The sequence below is a fragment of the Lactuca saligna genome, chromosome 2, assembly GCF_052625555.1.
Source record: "Lactuca saligna cultivar CGN05327 chromosome 2, ASM5262555v1, whole genome shotgun sequence".
NCBI lineage: Eukaryota > Viridiplantae > Streptophyta > Magnoliopsida > Asterales > Asteraceae > Lactuca > Lactuca saligna.
In genome coordinates this window covers 6,435,169-6,446,998 of record NC_136418.1, presented here as the reverse complement: position 1 = coordinate 6,446,998, position 11,830 = coordinate 6,435,169, and the positions used below count along the sequence as shown (strand labels likewise).

General features: G+C 35.7%; 1 protein-coding gene across 2 annotated transcripts; it reads left to right on the top strand.

The window, feature by feature from the left end:
• Positions 1–4,971: 4,971 nt before the first annotated feature.
• On the top strand, positions 4,972–11,433 carry LOC145030618 (protein NLP5-like). Of its 2 annotated transcripts, none has more exons than XM_078978994.1 (5): positions 4,972–5,321; positions 6,550–7,455; positions 8,018–8,065; positions 8,281–9,076; positions 9,976–11,433. In XM_078978994.1, exons 2-5 carry the CDS (start codon positions 6,634–6,636, stop codon positions 10,776–10,778), a joined length of 2,469 nt encoding a protein of 822 aa, XP_078835120.1. In that variant the 5' UTR covers positions 4,972–5,321; positions 6,550–6,633; the 3' UTR covers positions 10,779–11,433. The 2 variants fall into 2 exon arrangements, with proteins under 2 accessions (XP_078835120.1, XP_078835121.1); XM_078978995.1 differs by lacking the exon at positions 4,972–5,321 and adding an exon at positions 5,328–6,016.
• Positions 11,434–11,830: the final 397 nt, after the last annotated feature.

Sequence of the window (11,830 nt, the reverse complement as noted above, 5' to 3'; positions counted from 1 at the left end):
TTAGAAATAAGTTGGTTACGTAATCAAAGTTGACACATTCTAACATAACAGGTAATTGAAAAATGGGTGACTATAACTCAAAAAAAAATTAAAAGAGGATGGGAAGTGGATTCGAGGTGTGAATGTGAAGATTTATAGACTTCTGGTAAAACAGGACCGTCTTATAAATGTTGTTAGAATCAGAGGAGATTTTATTAACCGCGTACAAAATATGTATCCATTACTGATGGGTTTTAGCCATATGAACATTCCTATGTGCACATACAAAACCCTAATGCTTGGATCTAGGTTTCTCTAATTGAACATACATTGAATCCAAGACTTCTAATGGCTAATAGAGTATAATAACAATATGAAATCAGAGATTAGAAGTTTACCTTGAATCACTTGCTTGATCTTCTTGTCCTTGGAGCTTTAGAGTCACAATTGTCACTCCTCTAATGGCTTACAAACACCAACTAGCAAGAAGATGATTTAGGAGAGAGGAGAGGGAATCAAATCAGCCAGGGTTTCTTTCCAAAGCACAAGTTCCGGTTTCCATAACCCTTGGGGTCTATTTATACTTGTAAGGCTCCTAGGGTTTCACCCTTAAACCCTAATTGGATAACTTAGGCCCTAAGCAATCCTAATCCCTTCATGATAAGCCTTTGGACGATTTCAAGGCCTATCCAAAGTCCTTGAAACCGGCCACCCTTTATCCATAAGGGATTTACAGCCCAAAGTATAACTATCACACATTTGACAGTTTATGACCCTCTATTCAATTAATCTCTTTAAGTCACCAAATTAATTCCTAATTAATTTATGACTTATATTAATCAAATAACAATATTATTATTCCTTATATTATTCTTATAATATATAAATAATATTCCTTCTCTCATTATAAATCATCCTGTCAAGTTGTTATGGTGAAGGCAACCCAAAAGGACCATGCACAACCGGGTCAAATACTTGCCAAATATAGTTGTAGCCTTAGACACTATTCCAACAATTACAATATATGAACTTATGGAAATGAAGTTATGTATGTAATGGCTTTTGTAAGATCCGTTTAGCTAATGCGAATGAAAAGTAATGCCATTTAAGAAAAAACATACCATTTTACATGTAACGACCTAAAATTCAATCCCGAAAATTTCATTTTTGAACTACTATATTTAATAAACATTTTACCAAAAACATTGTCGATAAAACATCACATTACAAAATCATAATGTTGTGTCTCAAACCATAACATCAGAAGTAATGAAAATCAGAGTCCAGTGCCATAAACTCAATGCAGAAACCATGTGTGTGATGCGCTGCTACACCACCGACTCCTTCCCCATCGACGAAGAGGTACCTGAAACCAAAAGTAAAACTGTAAGCACAAAGCTTAGTGAGTTCCCCCATCATACCACATACCATACAATATCGTTGGTGTCTTTCAACCGGTAACCTTCATCGGTATCTTTCAACCGGTAACCATCATCGGTATCTTTCAACTGGCAATTGGGGACTATTTCACCCCTACCACTAGCATGCAACAGCAGATATAAGTATACAATCAGGCATATCCGGGTACTGACCTACCCCTAGGTCCTAAGGACCACTATCAGGGAAACTAATCCATACTACACACATAACATGTCATACAGTTAAATCTCATAATCGAAGCACATAACCAAACCAAGATAATTATCACAAAAACAATCATCTTCTAAATACCCCTTTTTGGTGGGCCGACATTGTGGCCGTAGACCCACCCCTACTGGAAAGTAACTCACCTCAATGTCGTGCAGCGTTTGAATTATCCTCGGTGCACAAGTCGACTCCCTTCGACTCCTCGATCCCTACACGACAACCCTCAAGTCAACACACAACTCGTGCAACCTTAAACAGGGTTAGGCCAAGTCCAGTCAAAGTCAACTTCCAGTTGACCCGAATCGCCGAGTTGGGCCGTCAACTCATTGAGTCCCTACCCTTTCACCCGTCCTTATCCATGACTCGACTCGTCGAGTTTGGCAACGACTCAACGAGTTCCCTGTCTTTACGAACCTCAATGAACCTTCATCCAACTCGCCGAGTCGTATGAACAACTCGTCGAGTTCATCTTCATCTGATGAACAAGTCCTGTCCTTGACTCGCCGAGTTGTATGAACAAATAGTCGAGTTCATCTTCAAACATAAGAAGATTGCCTTGGACTCGCCGAGTCTGTTCTAGCACTCGTCGAGTCCCATGAACTCCAGGTCTAACACTAAGTCCAATACGTTGGGTTACTCTTTCTGTCTTGATACAACCCTTCTAATACCCAACTGAGTTCTTTTGACCCTCAACAGATATGGGACTTAAAGCCTTGGACTCATCGAGTCCCAAGAACGGACTCGCCGAGTTGGTCACGTCCACACCCTAAATCCTCGATTTCATATGTACAACCTTTGATCAAAAGATATATCTAGGCTCCTACAATCGTTCTAGCACGTAAAGTTACAAACTTTACGTGCATGCATGGGACTTTGAGTCCAAAAGGCCCTAAAACAAGCTCTTGGGTTGCATGGAGTCTTCCTTGGGTGGAAAAGCACCCACTTTCTGCCTTGATACCCCTCAAAGGACCTAGATCTGAAGCCTTGTCCCCAACCATGCTTGCATTCATGGTTAGCTACCTAAAATGGCTTATAAAAGCCCTAAATCTCCATAAAATGGGATCTAGCTAGCAATTGAACAAGCAAGTTAGCAACTTTATACCTCCTGAAGACTGAAAATGAAGCACAAACTCGAACCCCTCTGGTCTCTTCTTGTTTCCTCAAGCTCTTCTCCTCCCTTCTTAAGACCACCAACACCAAAATCCACCAAAATGATTTAGATTGGTTCAACAACGACTAGGGTTTTCTATAGAGGGTTTCTGGGTGCATAAGGGACGATGGAGGATGTATAAGGTTGCTTAAATAGGGTGCAAAGCCTCAGATTAGGGTTTTTGTCCAGCCAGGGCCTACCTCGTCGAGTCCATCACTTAAGTCACGCGTTCCGTCCCGCTTCTACTCGGCGAGTTGGTCCTTCGAATCGCTGAGTCCAAGGCCAAAAAGCAAAACACTTGATATAAAATAAAAGGAATACGTACCAAGAACCAGGTGCAACATTACATATTTAATTTTAAAATGAAATTACATTTTTTTATAAATTAGAGTTGATTTCCAAGATAACTTGGGACTTTCATATGGTGCAAACTAGTAGTGTCTACATGAACTTTAATTAATTACATTTAGCTCTCAATTATAAGGAGGACTTTATCGGTCATTTCCACTATTTTTTCTACTGTTGATCTTACTCTACGTGATTCTTTGATGGTTTCCATTGTATTGACAAATTGTTCTATATATTCATGCATTGTTGTGAGGAGACTTTTCATATTGTAAAATGCTAGCTTTCTATACTCCTTGGTGGCAGAAAATGGTAATGGGATTTCCAAGACTATCCTTCTTTATTTCACGCGTTGAAGATAACGAATCATTTCTAAAACAGTTATATCAACAATACCCCATTGGTTGTCCTCATGACGGAACAATTCATATTCCATTTGCAGCGTTGACTCATAACTCTCATCATTGGATGTCGAAGACTGCGATTCGTTAAAAAAATAAAGACATCTTTTAAAAAGTTAAATGGTGCCATAAATAAAAACAAACATTATAAAGCGTTTTCTAGTACATGAAGTTAATGACATCTATAACAAAGATTATAAACCGATAACTACTACAAAATAACAAGTTTATATAATCTTAATCTGCTCCCGTCTTCCGAAGTTCGCTTTTCTTTCAATTTAAGCTTTAACATTCTTTTTTTTTTTTTTTTTTTTTTTTCTTCTTCTTGTGGGTGAGTTTGTGACTGTTTTTCTATTTCCACATTCAATTTTTTTCTCTACAAATAAAAATGTTTAATTTTAGTATCATAAAATGCAAATATAATAAAAATATTTTAATTGAGGGTTAACTCTATCGGGACCTATTCAAAAAGTTCTTGTAGATACTATATAATCTCATTATACGTAAAACCTATTTTTAAGTGACATCCACACAAATTGATCTTGACCACCTTCGAAGTCATTCAAGGCACTGCTTGTGATTTCATACTAGTTCGCCAATATTGGTTTAATGAAAATCAATATTAATTACTAATTTAACGATATGCAAAACAATACAAGTCAGTCCGAGCTTCGAGCAAAACATTACAAACTTTTCAGACAATAACATTCCAGACGTTCCATATCATTTTTTTCGTATTCTGGACTCGTTATTCCCAATCCATAAACAAATTAACGACAGTACCTATAGTACTATACTTTCGATGGTGTATTATTATGAATTTATAGGCTAGTAACTGGTAAACAATGACTAAAAGTAACAAAAAAAGTACATGCAATATGTGATTCTAAACGTATTCTGTGTATTTCGGGCATGTTCTATACATTCCACATTAAATTACAACATTCCTATATATATATATATATATATATATATATATATATATATATATATATATATATATATATATATGTAATCATATTAATCTAAAAATCTAATATGGTTTGTTGAATCCATGTTAGAAAACACAAAATCTTTAAAATTTAGGTTCTAAGAATATCAGTTTTTCCGGAATAGCATTCCGGTATCACCTATGGGCCCATCTATATAGAACCGAGCTCAACCCAATTTTGACTCCTCCAGAATATCTATTACAAAATGCATGATTATTTTGCCAAAAACTATATAAGTTATTATTTTCGTTAAAATGCACTTTACTCGATTTCCCTACGCTATATACAAATTCTTGATTGAACAAAGTAAAACTTTGAATAATATAGTGGTCAAACTATAAAAACTAAAACATAGAGCCTCAAATAGATTTAGTGTGACTAAATCTTTTTTATTTATTTATTTATTTTGTCTTTTTAAATTTGCCAATTGCTTACCCACACACACACCAACATTCAATTCTTTATTTTCTCGCCCACTTTTAAAGAAATGTCCAAAAACAAGAAGAAAAACCCATTTTTTTTATTGATTTGGATCTTACATCACCCATTTTAGCTTCGGATATAATATTTCTTGTTTCGTCATCTCAATTCATCTTACAATTGAATCTTTCTTTCTATATCTTTCGACCCAAAAGGATCTTCTCTCTTTCTCTCTCTAGAGCAAGGTTGACTAGCCGCGGGATTCCCTATGAGTTTCATGGTGGGGTTTCTGAGATTGTAAGAAGAATCTTGAAGAAACAACAAAAGAAACAGGCTTTCAAGGAGTCTCAAAAGGTTTAAAGAACCAAAAGAGATGATTATTACAAGGTGAAAGTTCAGATATTTCTATGCGTTTCCTTTTGATTCAGAGCAAACGATTAGCAAATCCAACAGTGTTTTTGGGTTGCGTTATATGTGCTTCTGCATCTGAAACATCCCACAAAATTTCTTGTGTTTCTCTATAACTTTTTATGGGTATTTTCGGGATTTACTCTTTGCCCAGATAAAAATGTGGTAAACCCTTATTAGGAATATTCAAGAATCTAATCTCAAGAACTGTTCCCTATTCTATTCATCCTTCTATGTTTTTTTTTTCTCTTTTTTGTTAATTTTCCGTCTAGTGATGGTAGAGTTTGCAAGTGGTTGTAAGTACAATCTTTGAAAATCTGTAAGAAATAATAAATTTAATGCTTTTTGTTTGTTTTCTAGTTTTAACTTCCATTTCGAATCTTAAGTCTCCTTGAAAGTAGGTATTCTGAACTGGGGTCTGTTCATTCATTGATTTTTTTTTCTTTTTGTTTCTGTAGCTGACTTTTTAGGTACTTTGAATATGATTGATATCGTTAGTAGTCATGTTGATAGAATCTTTTGATTTTCCACGCATATAGGCTATCGCTTTTTCAGAGTTGAATTTCATGTGTTTTCGTAATGAATTTGGTGCTTTCTTTTTGCAAGTTTCGACAGATTTGGCTTGAAATATGAAGAAAAAAAGCTCCAACTTTGGAAAACGTTTGTGGGATTTCGTATGGGTTTTCTAGTGTTGATGTTTAATTTCTTTTCTTTCATTGATTGATGTTCGTCTTCTTTTATTTCCCCCAATTTTAATATGTTTTGCTCGAGATTTGAACAATAAAGTTCTTATTTTTAGATAAAATCATGGGATTTGAGTACAAATTACAGCTCATAACATGTTTGGATGTGGCGTTGAACTTTTTAGTATTAAATTCATTTGTGTTTCCTCAAAATGTCCTTCTTCCCCAATTTTGACAGATTCTGATTGAAACATGAATTCAAAAAGTCAAATTTTTAGACAAAATTTTTGGGATTTTGAGTACATGATTATAGATATATCCATGACACCGTGTCTCCTCTTAACGTGGCTTTTTTGGTGTTCAAGTATGATTCTTCCAACACTAATTCATCCAGTTTTTGTGGAGTAATGTTGTTCTTTCTTTCCCCCCAAATTTCTTGAGATATGCACTAAAAAGCTCGCATTTTTAGATATATTTTGTTCGTTTCTCATCAATTAATGTTTATTTTCTTTCTTTTTCAACAGCTTTGACACACACATAGCGATATGAACAATAAAGTTAGGATCTTTAAATAAAATCCGTGAGATTTTAAGTACAAAATTATAGCAATGGATGACAGCGTTTTTTCTCCTAATAACATGTTTGGGAATCCATCCGAATCCTTAATGGATTACGATTACATGGATGAACTTTTATTAGATGGTTGTTGGCTACAAGCAACAGAAGGATCCGAGTTCAACAACAACAACAACAATTCCCTTTTCGACACTCCATTTCTATGGCCAACTTTTGAAGACATTCAAGAACATCAAGAAAGATCACCACTTCTCAAGAATCTTCCAGAAGATGTGATTCAATCAAAAACCCTCGTAAGTAATTCATTAGGATTTCACAACCAATCTGAAAACCTTCAAATTGAAAGCCAAAGATGGTGGATCCCACCAGGAATTGGCCAATCATTAACCGTGAAAGAAAGATTGATTTATGCAATCGAGAATATAAGACATTCCACTATTCATAGAAACATGCTTATTCAAATATGGCTACCAGAAAATCGAGAAGGAAAGAAGGTTTTAAGTACAAGCTCTCAACTTTCTTCACTTGACACAAATTGCCCTCAACTTTCCTATTATAGAAATATATCCGAAGGGTATCATTTTCCGGCTGAGGGCAATTCGAAGGAGATTGTAGGGTTACCTGGAAGGGTATTTATGGGAAAAGTTCCGGAATGGACACCGGATGTTCGGTTTTTTAAAACGGAGGAGTATCCGAGAGTTGGTCATGCTCAAGAGTTTGATGTTAAAGGGAGTGTTGCAGTTCCTGTTTTTGATAGGGATAGTCAAAGTTGTCTTGGTGTTATTGAAGTTGTTATGACTACTCAAAAGAGTAGTTATAATCCCGAGATTGAAGGTGTTTGTAAAGCTCTCTTGGTAGGTTTTTGTTTTATTTTTTGGTTATAATTACATTATCAAGAGTTTTATGGTCATTACTTTGAAAACATTTAACAAAGGGTTAAATGCAGAAATAGCTATGTACTTTTGTTTGTTTGTTTATTATAGCATATAACTTTCGTGTTTTTCTATTAAAACATTGTACTTTCAATCTTTTTTTAAGACATTGTACTATGAAAAATCTATCCAATCATAGCATTCCACTTTCATTTTTCTTACAAGGACATTGTATTTGAAAAACCTACTCGGTTATAGAAGTGGAAATTGTTCTATATTTTGATGACACTACTATAGTCGGGTAAATTTTCTAAAACACAATGTTTTAATAGGAAGAAACAAATGTTGAACGTTATAATAAGAAAATAAATAGAAGTATGTTGTTATCTATTGCATTTAACCCTTTAATGCATAGTTACATCCAAAATGAACGCAACTTTGCATGGTTATACCAATGAATCGGTTTACTTTTCATGTTCTTATCTCTATTACAAAATCTTACCAAGAAACAACTTAATCTTTTGAAGTTTTTGTTTTTTTATAGGCCGTTGATCTCCGGAGCTCCGAGTCTTCCAACTCCAAGAACTTCAAGGTAATACTCTGGTGAGATACTTACAAATTAGGTCACGGGTTCAAGTCTCAGCAGCCGCAGTATGGGAGTTCCAATTCCAATGTGGATTGGGCTCCTTCTGGGCCTACCTAGCAGACTGTTGTGTACCTGATTTACCTATTCACATACTACTCATAGGAAAAATAAATAAAATTACTTTGCTATATATTAACCGTTTGATAAACATATTTTCCCAGGTAACCGACGGTTTAAACGAAGCCGCTTTACCCGAAATCATCGAGATCCTCAAAACCGCATGCAAAACCCACAACTTACCCTTGGCTCAAACGTGGGTCCGGTGCATCCAACAAGGCAAAGACGGTTGTCGCCACTCAGACACCAACTTAATCCATTGTATATCCACCGTGGACCCCGCATGCTATGTCCACGAACCGCGTTTCAAAGATTTCCAAGAAGCGTGTTCGGACCACCACTTGTTAAAAGGCCAAGGGGTGGTGGGCCGCGCTTTCACCACCAATCAACCGTGTTATTTCTCAGACGTGACCTCATTGACAAAAACCGAGTATCCACTCTCGCATCATGCACGGATGTTTGACTTATGTGGGGTTGTTGCAATAAGGCTTAGAAGCACTTTCACGGGTGATATTGATTATGTTTTGGAGTTTTTTTTACCGGTTGATTGTAAAGATGAAGAGGAGCAAAAGGGGTTGCTTAATTCGTTGTCGGTTATTATACAAAATGTTTGCCGGAGTTTACGGGTGGTTACGGATAAGGAGTTAGCGGAGGAAGGTGGTGCGGCGGTGGTTGCGGGTGGACGGGCGGTGAAAGTGGAAGAGATTTTGGAGAAAAGTGGGGAGGTGAGTAGGAAACAAGGGGGTGATGGTGGTTCCGGTGAGGGTAGTTTCGTCAATGATGGGAATAAACGGATGGAGAGACGGCGGGGTGGTGCTAAGACGGAGAAAACGATTACTTCGGAAATGCTTAGACAGTATTTTGCAGGTAGCTTGAAAGATGCAGCTAAGAACCTCGGAGGTAAGTGCTCCTTAACTTATTTTATGTTGTTGATAGGTTTTCAACATTTAAGATAGTTATGTTTGGTTGGGTTTTTGCCTAAAAGCCAAAACCGAACCAAAAAACTTGGTGTCTAACCAGAAAAAAAGTTATTTTTTAGGTTTCAATATCTTTTTCTTGTTTATTGGTTGAATAAAGCAATAAAAATAGCAAATCGAATACATTTCACTTTTTTGTTTTTTTTATTACCAACACCAAAAACAATGGTTTTCTTGTCGAAACAATAAAGATTTGATTTCTATCTCAAAAATCGATTTTTCGATTTAGTCTTTGGGGCCAGATTGGTTTTCTTTATGTTGTTTTTTTTAGTATTTTTGTTTTTTTGCAATGCTTAAAGCAATAAAAATAGCAGGCACAAAACATTGAATTGTTGAAGTGAAAATCTTCCAAAGGATGAAGATTTTTGTTGTATTTTGGAGTTCAATGGAAACTGAAGAAACCTTAAATAATTGAGGGTTAACAAGAAACAACAATTTACTTACATATCTTTGTTTATTATTTTTTACTTCATAAGCCATTGTTCTTAAAAAAAATCTATCCTATTATGACATTAAACTACCAATTTTTTTTTCTCATCTTGGAATGAAAATTAGTGTATTTAGAAGGCATTATTATAATTCACTATGTTTTTCAAAGTACAATGTCTTGATAAAAAAATAATTAAAAGTACAATGCTATAATAAATAATTTAAAGAAAGTACATTCCTATTATATACATCTAACCGAATTATTAACCATGCAACAAATCTATATACATTATAAAAACGTCATATCAAGATACAATTCAGTTCAGTTTCTATTTTCGATTTCTTTACAAACAAAATAACCAAACCATGATTTTATTTATTTATTTTTTGCAGTCTGTCCAACAACTTTGAAACGAATTTGTCGACAACACGGGATCCAAAGATGGCCATCTCGCAAGATTAAAAAAGTCGGTCATTCCTTACAAAAGATCCAACTTGTCATGGATTCAGTCCATGGAGCCTCAGGCTCCTTCCAAATCGAGTCTTTTTACTCAAACTTCCCAAACCTCGCTTCTTCAGACCCAAAAACAGGCCCATTTTCACCAAAGCCCATCGAGGCTACTATCACCAAATCATCACTCTCCCCATCATGCAGCCAAACTTCAAGTTCTGGCCAATCATCTTCCAGCGGGACCCACCCGACCAATGACGAACCCATTTTGAAACGGGCCCGCAGCGATGCAGAGCTTCATGTGTCCGTTTATAATCAAGATCATGATCAAGATCAAGATCAAGAACAAGAACCAAAGGTGCTTCAAAGGTCACATAGTCATAAGTTACTCACTGAAGTCCCGATGACTCAAAATCGTCCCCCCAAAAGTGGGAGTTCTCGAGACGAGAATGTGTCGAGGGTTAAAGTTACTTTTGGGGAAGAAAAGATTCGTTTTCGATTGCAAAAAGATTGGGGATACAATCAACTACTTGAAGAAATCGCGAAGAGGTTTTGTATAGGCGATATAAACGGGTTTCATTTGAAGTATTTTGACGATGATTCTGAATGGGTTCTTTTGACTTGTGATGCGGATTTAGAGGAGTGTGTTGATGTTTATAGATCGTGTAAAACAGGGACGATCAAACTTGCGCTTTCTGAGGCTCAACATGTGGGGGGCAGTTTTGGTAGCACCGTGATTTTATAAAGACCCGACCCAAATCCAACAAGTTCATCTCTAATGGGCTGTGTTTGATGGGTCGATACGGTTTTTTGGGTAAGACCCATGAAGGATTTGGGTTGATGTGTATCGGGGGGTTGTACGTGTGTGCATTAAAGAGTTGTACTATACAGCGTGCTCCATGGGTCAAGACAAGGTTTTCTAGCCAAACTAGTGAAGGGTTTGGCTTAAATGTTGCGGGTGGTCATCGGGATGCATTGATGGGGTTGTACAATGCGAATAGTCAACCAAGGGCAGGTAGTTGAAGTCAAGAAAATCTTGGTCAAAGTTATAGTTATGGTGGTGGTATTAAAGTTTGGTAGTTTGAATATAAAGTTTGTATTATATGACTGTTTTGGTTTGTACAAATTAAATCCATAGTAGGTATTTATTTTCAAGGTTGCCATCACTTGTACATTCTTGTAGTTGATTAAAACGGGTCGATGGACAACATATCAAAACGGCTGATATTTTGCATCAATTCGGTTGATCCGAAATTTCTCTTTATAAATTTTGTGTTGAACTTTTATGTATAGTTTTTGTTAAGGTGTGTATGAAGTGGTTTGGTTCGGTTATTGGAAAAAAACGATCCATAACCATTACTATTGGTTAATGCATTTTGGTATTCATTGTGTATGGTTAATATTGGTTATGGTAATGGTTTTTTCGATTATGGTTTTGGTTCGTTGTTAGTAATGCTAACCATGATCTTCAAAAATGATATAAAAAGTGATCATTGAACTGATTGCGAATAAAATTTATGAATTATAGAATTAGTCTATTTGGAATTACCGAATTCATCAATTGTTTAAACACAATGCATGATTAAATGATTTTGTATATCGGTGTCATTAACCTCCAATGGTTTGACTGCTCGTTCTTCTCTTGATAAGATGATTAATGGATTATTTTTTGAAGTTTTAATTGCTTTTGGATAAGTTGGAGTATATTATTTTATATATAATCTATAATTTTTATATAGGTAAATATAAAGTTAGTGGTTCGGTTAATAATGGTTCGATTAACCTTTAAAACAATAA